This window comes from Oncorhynchus tshawytscha, linkage group LG22, assembly GCF_018296145.1.
Source record: "Oncorhynchus tshawytscha isolate Ot180627B linkage group LG22, Otsh_v2.0, whole genome shotgun sequence".
Classification (NCBI taxonomy): domain Eukaryota; kingdom Metazoa; phylum Chordata; class Actinopteri; order Salmoniformes; family Salmonidae; genus Oncorhynchus; species Oncorhynchus tshawytscha.
Window position 1 is genome coordinate 44,725,263 of NC_056450.1, and position 15,163 is coordinate 44,740,425.

At 42.2% G+C, this 15,163-nt stretch overlaps 1 protein-coding gene and 1 long non-coding RNA gene across 3 annotated transcripts in view; one reads left to right on the forward strand and one right to left on the reverse strand.

Moving 5' to 3' along the window:
• The window catches only part of LOC112242496 (RNA-binding protein 10), a 63,917-nt gene that overhangs the window by 25,719 nt on the left and 23,035 nt on the right, over positions 1–15,163 (reverse strand). The window contains 4 exon segments of the mRNA XM_042304335.1: positions 753–850; positions 5,783–5,943; positions 7,253–7,426; positions 15,086–15,146. Coding sequence (XP_042160269.1) covers positions 753–850; positions 5,783–5,943; positions 7,253–7,426; positions 15,086–15,146 — 494 coding nt within the window.
• On the forward strand, positions 4,074–5,646 carry LOC121840488. 2 transcript variants are annotated; one of them, XR_006079673.1, is made up of 6 exons: positions 4,074–4,084; positions 4,445–4,503; positions 4,619–4,835; positions 4,905–4,937; positions 4,998–5,122; positions 5,428–5,646. It is a non-coding gene; the product is annotated as an uncharacterized LOC121840488 (long non-coding RNA). The 2 variants fall into 2 exon arrangements; XR_006079672.1 differs by having other exon boundaries at positions 4,998–5,096; positions 5,362–5,475.

The following is a 15,163-nucleotide window of genomic DNA, read 5'->3' on the forward strand; positions in this document are numbered from 1 at the left end:
AGACTAACGATTAAACATAAGTCCTGGACTACAAACTCAATGGAGAACTGAGGCTTCAACTGTGTCTGGGGAAACAGGCCCTAAATATGTCTTAGTTCAGGCAGTGGTGTGTCTGTGTCTCTGTTTGTGTATCTGTGTCTCTGTGTCTCTCTCTGTGTCTCTGTTTGTGTATCTGTGTCTCTGTGTCTCTCTCTGTGTGTGTCTCTGTGTCTCTGTTTGTGTATCTGTGTGTCTCTCTCTGTGTGTCTCTCTGTGTTTCTGTGTATCTGTGTGTCTCTCTCTGTGTGTCTCTGTGTTTCTGTCTCTGTGTTTCTGTCTCTCTGTGTTTCTGTCTCTGTGTTTCTGTCTCTCTGTGTTTCTGTCTCTCTGTGTTTCTGTCTCTCTGTGTTTCTGTCTCTGTGTTTCTGTCTCTCTGTGTTTCTGTCTCTCTGTGTTTCTGTCTCTCTGTGTTTCTGTCTCTCTGTGTTTCTGTCTCTGTGTTTCTGTCTCTCTGTGTTTCTGTCTCTCTGTGTTTCTGTCTCTCTGTGTTTCTGTCTCTCTGTGTTTCTGTCTCTCTGTGTTTCTGTCTCTCTGTGTTTCTGTCTCTCTGTGTTTCTGTCTCTCTGTGTTTCTGTCTCTCTGTGTTTCTGTCTCTGTCTCTCTGTGTTTCTGTCTCTCTGTGTTTCTGTCTCTCTGTGTTTCTGTCTCTCTGTGTTTCTGTCTCTCTGTGTTTCTGTCTCTCTGTGTTTCTGTCTCTGTGTTTCTGTGTGTACCGTTTGGATCCTTTGGCGAACTCGACAGAGATGGCCTTCCCGTTTATAGAGAGAGTTGGCTGTAATGCCTGCAGGATCTGGAGCAGCTGAGATGCTTCCTGCAACACACGGACGAACGCAGACACACAAACACAGTGTCAAACAATTACTACAGTAGACAGCTGTATGTATCTCCCCACCACTACAGCTGTATGTATCTCCCCACCACTACAGCTGTAGGTATCTCCCCACCACTACAGCTGTATGTATCTCCCCACCACTACAGCTGTAGGTATCTCCCCACCACTACAGTAGACAGCTGTAGGTATCTCCCCACCACTACAGCTGTAGGTATCTCCCCACCACTACAGCTGTAGGTATCTCCCCACCACTACAGTAGACAGCTGTAGGTATCTCCCCACCACTACAGTAGACAGCTGTAGGTATCTCCCCACCACTACAGTAGACAGCTGTAGGTATCTCCCCACCACTACAGCTGTAGGTATCTCCCACCACTACAGTAGACAGCTGTAGGTATCTCCCCACCACTACAGCTGTAGGTATCTCCCCACCACTACTAGACAGCTGTAGGTATCTCCCCACCACTACATAGTAGACACTACAGCTGTAGGTATCTCCCCACCACTACAGTAGACAGCTGTAGGTATCTCCCCACCACTACAGTAGACAGCTGTAGGTATCTCCCCACCACTACAGTAGACAGCTGTAGGTATCTCCCCACCACTACAGCTGTAGGTGTCTCCCCACTACTACAGCTGTATGTATCTCCCCACCACTACAGTAGACAGCTGTAGGTATCTCCCCACCACTACAGTAGACAGCTGTAGGTATCTCCCCACCACTACAGCTGTAGGTATCTCCCCACTACTACAGCTGTATGTATCTCCCCACCACTACAGCTGTAGGTATCTCCCCACCACTACAGTAGACAGCTGTAGGTATCTCCCCACCACTACAGCTGTATGTATCTCCCCACCACTACAGCTGTAGGTATCTCCCCACCTCTACAGCTGTAGGTATCTCCCCACCACTACAGTAGACAGCTGTAGGTATCTCCCCACCACACAGTAGACAGCTGTAGGTATCTCCCCACCACACTAGACAGCTGTAGGTATCTCCCACCACTACAGCTGTAGGTGTCTCCCCACTACTACAGCTGTATGTATCTCCCCACCACTACAGTAGACAGCTGTAGGTATCTCCCCACCACTACAGTAGACAGCTGTAGGTATCTCCCCACCACTACAGCTGTAGGTATCTCCCCCACTACAGCTGTATGTATCTCCCCACCACTACAGCTGTAGGTATCTCCCCACCACTACAGTAGACAGCTGTAGGTATCTCCCCACCCACTACAGCTGTATGTATCTCCCCACCACTACAGCTGTAGGTATCTCCCCACCACTACAGCTGTAGGTATCTCCCCACCACTACAGCTGTAGGTATCTCCCCACTACTACAGCTGTAGGTATCTCCCCACCACTACAGTAGACAGCTGTAGGTATCTCCCCACCACTACAGCTGTATGTATCTCCCCACCACTACAGCTGTAGGTATCTCAAAACCACTACAGTAGACAGCTGTAGGTATCTCCCCACCACTACAGCTGTAGGTATCTCCCCACTACTACAGCTGTATGTATCTCCCCACCACTACAGCTGTAGGTATCTCCCCACCACTACAGTAGACAGCTGTAGGTATCTCCCCACCACTACTACAGCTGTATGTATCTCCCCACCACTACAGCTGTAGGTATCTCCCCACCTCTACAGCTGTAGGTATCTCCCCACCACTATAGTAGACAGCTGTAGGTATCTCCCCACCACTACAGTAGACAGCTGTAGGTATCTCCCCACCACTACTAGACAGCTGTAGGTATCTCCCCACCACTACAGTAGACAGCTGTAGGTATCTCCCCACCACTACAGCTGTAGGTGTCTCCCCACTACTCAGCTGTATGTATCTCCCCACCACTACAGTAGACAGCTGTAGGTATCTCCCCACCACTACAGTAGACAGCTGTAGGTATCTCCCCACCACTATAGTAGACAGCTGTATCTCCCCACCACTACAGCTGTAGGTATCTCCCCACCACTACAGTAGACAGCTGTAGGTATCTCCCCACCACTACTACAGCTGTATGTATCTCCCCACCACTACAGCTGTAGGTATCTCCCCACCACTACAGCTGTAGGTATCTCCCCACCACTACAGCTGTAGGTATCGCCCCACTACTACAGCTGTAGGTATCTCCCCACCACTACAGTAGACAGCTGTAGGACAGCTGTATGTATCTCACTACAGCACTCAAAATAGTAGACAGCTGTAGGTATCTCCCCACCACTACAGCTGTAGGTATCTCCCCACCACTACAGCTGTATGTATCTCCCCACCACTACAGCTGTATGTATCTCCCCACCACTACAGCTGTAGGTATCTCCCCACCACTACAGTAGACAGCTGTAGGTATCGCCCCACCACTATAGTAGACAGCTGTAGGTATCTCCTCACCACTATAGTAGACAGCTGTATGTATCTCCTCAGCACTATAGTAGACATCTGTAGGTATCTCCTCACCACTATAGTAGACAGCTGTAGGTATCTCCCCACCACTACAGCTGTAGGTATCTCCTCACCACTATAGTAGACAGCTGTAGGTATCTCCTCACCACTACAGCTGTAGGTATCTCCCCACCACTACAGTAGACAGCTGTAGGTATCTCCCCACCACTACAGTAGACAGCTGTAGGTATCTCCCCACCACTATAGTAGACAGCTGTAGGTATCTCCCCACCACTACATAGGTATCTCCCCACTACTACAGCTGTATGTATCTCCCCACCACTACTACAGCTGTAGGTATCTCCCCACCACTACAGTAGTATCTCCCCACCACTACAGCTGTAGGTATCTCCCCACCACTACAGCTGTAGGTATCTCCCCACCACTACAGTAGACAGCTGTAGGTATCTCCCCACCACTACAGTACAGCTGTATGTATCTCCCCACCACTACAGCTGTAGGTATCTCAAAACCACTACAGTAGACAGCTGTAGGTATCTCCCCACCACTACAGCTGTATGTATCTCCCCACCACTACAGCTGTATGTATCTCCCCACCACTACAGCTGTAGGTATCTCCCCACCACTACAGTAGACAGCTGTAGGTATCGCCCCACCACTATAGTAGACAGCTGTAGGTATCTCCTCACCACTATAGTAGACAGCTGTATGTATCTCCTCAGCACTATAGTAGACATCTGTAGGTATCTCCTCACCACTATAGTAGACATCTGTAGGTATCTCCTCACCACTATAGTAGACAGCTGTAGGTATCTCCCCACCACTACAGCTGTAGGTATCTCCTCACCACTATAGTAGACAGCTGTAGGTATCTCCTCACCACTACAGCTGTAGGTATCTCCTCACCACTATAGTAGACAGCTGTAGGTATCTCCTCACCACTATAGTAGACAGCTGTAGGTATCTCCTCACCACTATAGTAGACAGCTGTAGGTATCTCCCCACCACTACAGCTGTAGGTATCTCAAAACCACTACAGTAGACAGCTGTAGGTATCTCCCCACCACTATAGTAGACAGCTGTAGGTATCTCCTCACCACTATAGTAGACAGCTGTATGTATCTCCTCAGCACTATAGTAGACTAGGTATCTCCTCACCACTATAGTAGGTATCTCCCCACCACTACAGCTGTAGGTATCTCCTCACCACTATAGTAGACAGCTGTAGGTATCTCCCCACCACTACAGCTGTAGGTATCTCACCACTATAGTAGACAGCTGTAGGTACCTCCCCACCACTACAGCTGTAGGTATCTCCTCACCACTATAGTAGACAGCTGTAGGTATCTCCTCACCACTATAGTAGACATCTGTAGGTATCTCCTCACCACTATAGTAGACAGCTGTAGGTACCTCCCCACCACTACAGCTGTAGGTATCTCCTCACCACTATAGTAGACATCTGTAGGTATCTCCTCACCACTATAGTAGACAGCTGTAGGTACCTCCCCACCACTACAGCTGTAGGTATCTCCTCACCACTATAGTAGACAGCTGTAGGTATCTGTAGGTATCTCCTCACCACTATAGTAGACAGCTGTAGGTATCTCCCCACCACTACAGCTGTAGGTATCTCCTCACCACTATAGTAGACAGCTGTAGGTATCTCCCCACCACTACAGCTGTAGGTATCTCCCTCACCACTATAGTAGACATCTGTAGGTATCTCCTCACCACTATAGTAGACAGCTGTAGGTATCTCCTCACCACTATAGTAGACATCTGTAGGTATCTCCTCACCACTATAGTAGACAGCTGTAGGTACCTCCCCACCACTACAGCTGTAGGTATCTCCTCACCACTATAGTAGACAGCTGTAGGTATCTCCCCACAACTACAGCTATAGGTATCTCCTCACCACTATAGTAGAGTTGTTGGTATCTCCTCACCACTATAGTAGAGTTGTTGGTATCTCCTCACCACTATAGTAGACAGCTGTAGGTATATCCCCACCACTACAGCTGTAGGTATCTCCCCACCACTATAGTAGACAGCTGTAGGTATCTCCCCACCACTACAGCTGTAGGTATCTCCTCACCACTATAGTAGACATCTGTAGGTATCTCCTCACCACTATAGTAGACAGCTGTAGGTATCTCCTCACCACTATAGTAGACAGCTGTAGGTATCTCCCCACAACTACAGCTATAGGTATCTCCTCACCACTATAGTAGAGTTGTTGGTATCTCCTCACCACTATAGTAGAGTTGTTGGTATCTCCTCACCACTATAGTAGACAGCTGTAGGTATATCCCCACCACTACAGCTGTAGGTATCTCCCCACCACTATAGTAGACAGCTGTAGGTATCTCCCCACCACTACAGCTGTATGTATCTCCTCAGCACTATAGTAGACAGCTGTAGGTATCTTCTCACCACTATAGTAGACAGCTGTATGTATCTCCTCACCACACCACTATAGTAGACAGCTGTATGTATCTCCTCACCACTATAGTAGACAGCTGTAGGAAAGCGAAGCCCCGGTTGAGTTGTGTCTGCTTATCTTTGATCAGTCGAACATTAGAAGGAGACAGAGTAGCGAAGGGAGACAGAGTGGACAGGATGGACTCCAGGGAGGTATGGGGACCCAGGTTCCTCAGGATCAGAGCTGGAGAGAAGAGAGACAACATTAGAAGGAGACAGAGTGGACAGGATGGACTCCAGGGAGGTATGGGGACCTCAGGATCAGAGCTGGAGGTGGGAGAGATTGATGAATTGATGTATTAATAGATGTATTGGTTGATTGATGTATTTATAGATGTATTGGTTGATTGATGTATTTATTGACATATTTATGTATTGATTGATGTTATTGCTAGATGTGTTGATGTATGTATGTATTGATTGATGGATGTATGTATTGATTGATGGATGTATGTATTGATTGATGTATGTAGGTATTGATTGATGTATGTAGGTATTGATTGATGTATGTAGGTATTGATTGATGTATGTAGGTATTGATTGATGTATGTAGGTATTGATTGATGTATGTAGGTATTGATTGATGTATGTATTGATTGATGTATGTATGTATTGATTGATGTATGTATGTATTGATGTATGTATGTATTGATTGATGTATGTATTGATTGATGTATGTATTTCTTGAATCATTGATAGATTAATTGATTGACGTATTGATAGATTGATGTATTGATAGATGTGTTGATGTATGTATTGACTGATGGATTGATGTATTGATAGATTTATCGATTGATATACTCTGTAAAAATCCAAATCATTGTAAAAGGTTTAAACACTGTTTTCTATGCTTGTTCAATGAACCATAAACAATTAATTAATGAACATGGACCTGTGGAACGGCCGTTAAAACACTGACAGCTTACAGACGTTAGTCAATTAAGGACACTAAAGAGGGCTTTCTACTGACTCCGGAAAAACACTAAAGAAAGATGCCCAGGGTTCCTGCTCATCTGCGTGAACGTACCGTAGGCATGCTGCAAGGAGGCATGAGGACTGCAGATTTTTATTTATTTATTTTACCAAGTAAGTTGACTGAGAACATATTCTCTTTCACAGCAACGTCCTGGGGAATAGTTACAGGGGAGAGGAGGGGGATGAATGAGCCAATTGGAAGCTTTGTAGTTACTGATACAGCATCCAAAGTGTAATTAATAACTTCACCATGCTCAAAGGGATATTCAAATGTCTGTTTCTTAATTTATTTATACCCATATACCAATAGATGCCCTTCTTCGCGAGGCATTGGAGAGCCTCCCAGATAATTATTCCACGTTGACATTATGGGGTATTGTGTGTAGGCCAATGATACTACATCTCAATTTAACCATTTAAAATGTATTTCACTTGCTTTGTGAACACATGTGTCCCATGCCGATAATGAATTGATTGAATAAATATATCGAGAGTGAGATAGAGAGAGTTAGACTCACTGTCGTTGGCCACCTCAGGCTGTTGTGTGTTAGTTGCCCCAGCCTTGGTGAGTGCAGTAGAGGTGGCAGCAGCAGGCTGGTAAAGGGCAGGGAGGGGCAGTAATCCCTGGGCACCATCCATCTGATGCCCCCCCAGGGGTAACTCCCTCAGCTGGGGCAGTTTCAGCTCTGCCTCTGGAGGTAAGATATAGAGTGAGATATCTGCCGGGAGGCAGCCCATTAGGGGGGACAGGGTTTGCCATTTTACAACAATTCTATTGGTTACATTTCGCTCAATCGAATCAAGACCGACGGTGTTACATTTAACACGAGTGTCTATAGGGGTCCACACTTTTCAGCAGAAATATAACACATTTTCAGTAAGGCCTTCCAGACACCCCTGCTTTTCAGTGTTCAATTAACACACTGTTTAGTGTAAAGCCTCGTTTGCATATTTCCCAGAATGCTTTGTCTTTTGAGTGAATTGTAAAGTTACCAGCCAAGACTTTATTTGTTAGTGATAGAGACATGGCTATTGCAGTCTTCCATTGTCACTCCTGTGGCCTTCACCAAGTGAGATCCTAAGTGGGGGGGGTCTAACTTTTTTTTATTTTCTAAAAATCTAACTTTAACAATTAAAAAAGAATAACACAAGGAATACACATTGAGTAACGATAAAAACACAGGGTACCAAATAGATGAGCAGGGACTACTAGATAATTGAGATACAGTGGGGCAAAAAAGTATTTGGTCAGTTCTCCCACTTAAAAAGATGAGAGAGGCCTGTAATTTTCATCATAGGTACACTTCAACTATGACAGACAAAATGAGAAGAAAAAATGAAGAAAATCACATTGTAGGATTTTTAATGAATTTATTTGCAAATTATGGTGGAAAATAAGTATTTGGTCCAATAACAAAAGTTTATCTCAAAACTTTGGAATATACCCTTTCTTGGCAATGACAGAGGTCAAACGTTTTCTGTAAGTCTTCACAAGGTTTTCACACACTGTTGCTGGTATTTTGGCCCATTCCTCCATGCAGATCTCCTCTAGAGCAGTGATGTTTTGGGTAATTACGAGGTAATTGAGATAAATATGTACATGTAGGTAGGGATAAAGTGACTGGTCAACAGGATACAGAGCATTTGGACACTATTCACACCCTTTCACATATTCAACATTTTGTTACGTTACAGCCTTGTTCTAAAATGGATTACAAAGAAAATGTGCATCAATCTACACACAATATCCCATAATGACAAAGCAAAAACAGGTTAAGACATTTTTGCAAATGTATTTATTATTTATTTATCTAGAGATAAATCAGATCCAGCCTGGAGGGTTTGATGCAGTAGGGAGTTGTAGTTTCTCTAGAGATAAATCAGATCCAGCCTGGAGGGTTTGATGCAGTAGGGAGTTGTAGTTTCTCTAGAGATAAATCAGATCCAGCCTGGAGGGTTTGATGCAGTAGGGAGTTGTAGTTTCTTTAGATGTAAATCAGATCCAGCCTGAACGGTGTGATGTAGTAGGGAGTTGTAGTTCCTCTAGAGATAAATCACATCCAGCCTGAACTGTGATGTAGTAGGGAGTTGTAGTTTCTCTCGAGATAAATCACATCCAGCCTGAACTGTGAGTTGTAGTTTACATTACCTAAGTGATCATTGGTATTCAGCAGGCATAAAGCCTTATTACTTTGAAGAACTACTAAAATACTGATTGTGTCAAACAGCAGCTCTATAGAAATAAGATGACTTGGAAATAAATACAATTATAACGAGTCACTACCACAACTATAACCAGTCTCAACCATTACAGTAACCAGTCACTACCACAACTATAACCAGTCACTACCACAACTATAACCAGTCTCAACCATTACAGTAACCAGTCACTACCACTACCATAACCAGACACTACCACTACCACAACTTTAACCAGTCACTACCACTACTATAACCAGTCACTACCACTACTATAACCAGTCACTACCACTACTATAACCAGACACTACCACAACTATAACCAGTCTCAACCATTACAGTAACCAGTCACAACCACAACTATAACCAGTCTCAACCATTACAGTAACCAGTCACTACCACAACTATCAGTCTCAACCATTACAGTAACCAGTCACTACCACTACTATAACAGTCACTACCACTACTATAACTATAACCAGTCACTACCACTACTATAACCAGTCACTACCACTACTATAACCAGTCACTACCACTACTATAACCAGTCACTACCACTACTATAACTATAACCAGTCACTACCATTACTATAACCAGTCACTACCATAACTATAACATTAACCAGTGACTACCATTACTATAACTATAACCAGTCACTACCACAACTATAACCAGTCACAACCATTGCAGTAACCAGTCACTACCACAACTATAACCAGTCACTACCACTACTATAACTATAACCACTCACTACCAATACTATAACTATAACCAGTCACTACCACTACTATAACCAGAAACTACCACTACTATAACCAGTCACTACCACTACTGTAACTATAACAAGTCACTACCAAACTATAACCAGTCACTACCACTACTATAACCAGTCACTACAACTACTATAACTATAACCAGTCACTACCACTACTATAACCAGTCACTACCACAACTATAACCAGTCACTACCACTACTATAACAAGTCACTACCACTACTATAACCAGTCACTACCACTACTATAACTATAACCAACCACTACTATAACTATAACCAGTCACTACCACTACTATAACCAGTCACTACCACTACTATAACCAGTCTACTATAACCAGTCACTACCACTACTATAACTATAACCAGTCACTACCACTACTATAACCAGTCACTACCACTACTATAACTCATAACTATAACCAGTCACTACCACTACTATAACCAGTCACTACCACTACTATAACCAGTCACTACCACTACTATAACTATAACCAGTCACTACCACTACTATAACCAGTCACTACCACTACTATAACTATAACCAGTCACTACCACTACTATAACCAGTCACTACCACTACTATAACTATAACCAGTCACTACCGGGGACACTAAACCCACTCCCTCCTCCAAAATCGATGACTATTTTTCATGAAAACGTTTGTCTTCCAGGCCACCTGTTGCCAACGCCTAAAGGACTTCAACTGGAACTACCACTACTATAACTATAACCAGTCACTACCACTACTATAACTATAACCAGTCACTACCACTACTATAACCAGTCACTACCACAACTATAACTATAACCAGTCACTACCATTACTATAACTATAACCAGTCATTACCATTACTATAACCAGTCACTACCACTACTATACCACTACTATAACCAGTCATAACCAGTACTACTACTATAACCAGTCACTACCACTACTATAACCAGTCACTACCACTACTATAACCAGTCACTACCACTACTATAACCATAACCAGTCACTACTACTACTATAACCAGTCACTACCACTACTATAACCAGTCACTACCACTACTATAACCAGTCACTACTACTATAACTATAACCAGTCACTACCACTACTATAACCAGTCACTACCACTACTATAACCAGTCACTACCACTACTATAACCAGTCACTACCACTACTATAACTATAACCAGTCACTACCACTACTATAACTATAACCAGTCACTACCACTACTATAACCAGTCACTACCACTACTATAACTATAACCAGTCACTACCACTACTATAACCAGTCACTACCACTACTATAACCAGTCACTACCACTACTATAACCAGTCACTACCACTACTATAACTATAACCAGTCACTACCACTACTATAACCAGTCACTACCACTACTATAACCAGTCATTACCACTACTATAACTATAACCAGTCACTACCACTACTATAACCAGTCATTACCACTACTATAACTATAACCAGTCACTACCACTACTATAACCAGTCACTACCACTACTATAACCAGTCACTACCTACTATAACTATAACCAGTCACTACCACTACTATAACTATAACCAGTCACTACCATTACTATAACCAGTCATTACCACTACTATAACTATAACCAGTCACTACCACTACTATAACCAGTCACTACCACTACTATAACCAGTCATTACCACTACTATAACTATAACCAGTCACTACCACTCATAACTATAACCAGTCACTACCACTACTATAACTATAACCAGTCACTACCACTACTATAACCAGTCACTACCACTACTATAACCAGTCACTACCACTACTATAACTATAACCAGTCACTACCATTACTATAACCAGTCACTACCTACTAACAGTCATACCACTACTATAACCAGTCACTACCACTACTATAACCAGTCACTACCACTACTATAACCAGTCACTACCACTACTATAACTATAACCAGTCACTACCACTACTATAACCAGTCACTACCACTACTATAACTATAACCAGTCACTACCACTACTATAACCAGTCACTACCACTACTATAACTATAACCAGTCACTACCACTACTATAACCAGTCACTACCACTACTATAACCAGTCACTACCACTACTATAACTATAACCAGTCACTACCACTACTATAACCAGTCACTACCACTACTATAACTATAACTATAACTACTATAACCAGTCACTACCACTACTATAACCAGTCACTACCACTACTATAACTATAACCAGTCACTACCACTACTATAACCAGTCACTACCACTACTATAACCAGTCACTATACCACTACTAACCATAACTATAACCAGTCACTACCACTACTATAACCAGTCATTACCACTACTATAACTATAACCAGTCACTACCACTACTATAACCAGTCACTACCACTACTATAACCAGTCATTACCACTACTATAACTATAACCAGTCACTACCATTACTATAACCAGTCATTACCACTACTATAACTATAACCAGTCACTACCACTACTATAACCAGTCACTACCACTACTATAACCAGTCATTACCACTACTATAACTATAACCAGTCACTACCACTACTATAACCAGTCACTACCACTACTATAACTATAACCAGTCACTACCACTACTATAACCAGTCATTACCACTACTATAACCAGTCATTACCACTACTATAACTATAACCAGTCACTACCATTACTATAACCAGTCATTACCACTACTATAACTATAACCAGTCACTACCACTACTATAACTATAACCAGTCACTACCACAACTATAACTATAACCAGTCACTACCATTACTATAACCAGTCATTACCACTACTATAACCAGTCACTACCACTACTATAACCAGTCACTACCACTACTATAACTATAACCAGTCACTATAACCAGTCACTACCACTACTATAACCAGTCACTACCACTACTATAACCAGTCACTACCACTACTATAACCAGTCACTACCACTACTATAACCAGTCACTACCACTACTATAACTATAACCAGTCACTACCACTACTATAACCAGTCACTACCACTACCACTACTATAACCAGTCACTACCACACTATACCAGTCACTAACTATAACCAGTCACTACCACTACTATAACTATAACCAGTCACTACCACTACTATAACCAGTCACTACCACTACTATAACCAGTCACTACCACTACTATAACCAGTCACTACCACTACTATAACTATAACCAGTCACTACCACTACTATAACCAGTCACTACCACTACTATAACCAGTCACTACCACTACTATAACCAGTCACTACCACTACTATAACCAGTCACTACCACTACTATAACTATAACCAGTCACTACCACTACTATAACCAGTCACTACCACTACTATAACCAGTCACTACCACTACTATAACCAGTCACTACCATTACTACTGTAGACACTACCACTACTATAACTATAACCAATCACTACCACTACTAAAACCAGTCACTACCACTACTATAACTATAACCAGTCACTACCACTACTATAACCAGTCACTACCACTACTATAACCAGTCACTACCACTACTATAACCAGTCACTAACCAGTCACTACCATTACTATAACCAGTCACTACCACTACTATAACCAGTCACTACCACTACTATAACCAGTCACTACCACTACTATAACTATAACCAGTCACTACCACTACTATAACCAGTCACTACCACTACTATAACTATAACCAGTCACTACCACTACTATAACCAGTCATTACCACTACTATAACCAGTCACTACCACTACTATAACCAGTCACTACCACTACTATAACTATAACCAGTCACACTAACCAGTCACTACCACTACTATAACCAGTCACTACCACTACAATAACCAGTCACTACCACTACTATAACCAGTCACTACCACTACTATAACCAGTCACTACCACTACTATAACTATAACCAGTCACTACCACTACTATAACCAGTCACTACCACTACTATAACTATAACCAGTCACTACCACTACTATAACCAGTCACTACCACTACTATAACCAGTCACTACCACTACTACTATAACCAGTCACTACCACTACTATAACCAGTCACTACCACTACTATATAACTATAACCAGTCACTACCACTACTATAACCAGTCACTACCACTACTATAACCAGTCACTACCACTACTATAACCAGTCACTACCACTACTATAACTATAACCAGTCACTACCACTACTATAACCAGTCACTACCACTACTATAACTATAACCAGTCACTACCACTACTATAACTATAACCAGTCACTACCACTACTATAACCAGTCACTACCACTACTATAACCAGTCACTACCACTACTATAACTATAACCAGTCACTACCACTACTATAACTATAACCAGTCACTACCACTACTATAACCAGTCACTACCACTACTATAACCAGTCACTACCACTACTATAACTATAACCAGTCACTACCACAACTATAACCAGTCACCACCACTACTATAACCAGTCACTACCACTACTATAACTATAACCAGTCACTACCACTACTATAACCAGTCACTACCACTACTATAACCAGTCACTACTACTATAACTATAACAGTCACTACCACTACTATAACTATAACCACTCTATAACTATAACCAGTCACACTAACCAGTCACTACCACTACTATAACCAGTCACTACCACTACTATAACCAGTCACTACCACTACTACTACCACTAACTATAAAGTCACTACCACTACTATAACCAGTCACTACCACTACTATAACCAGTCATTACCACTACTATAACTATAACCAGTCACTACCACTACTATAACCAGTCACTACCACTACTATAACCAGTCACTACCACTACTATAACTATAACCAGTCACTACCACTACTATAACCAGTCACTACCACTACTATAACTATAACCAGTCACTACCACTACTATAACCAGTCACTACCACTACTATAACTATAACCAGCCACTACCATTTCAGTAACGGGTGCAACATGTTTAATTTTTTTAGATTTATTTTTATTTTATTTCAGTAGCATAAGATTAATTCATGCACATGCAAAAACATAGATATTGAAACAATAAAATAAAAAAATCTACCTGCAATAGAGCATGCTGGGAAATATGAAAATGATGGGCGTGGTTTTGGTTCAACATTGGATATTAACACCAACCCTGGGGTTGTTTTACACCAATGACTGTTAATTTAACACCTGAATCACCACTGTTACACCAGGTAACACTGAACAATTTGCTGTGCATTTCCGTATTTTAAATGATTTCAAGTAGTATTTGAACCCAGGCCTGTTTTAAACTAACCCCAGCTGTGTGTAATTTAGCTAAACTACAATATATATTTACCTGATTTGGGAACACCACACTTGAAGCACTTCTCTCTCCTCTTGAAGTTCTGAACCCCACACTGTTAGAACAGCAACA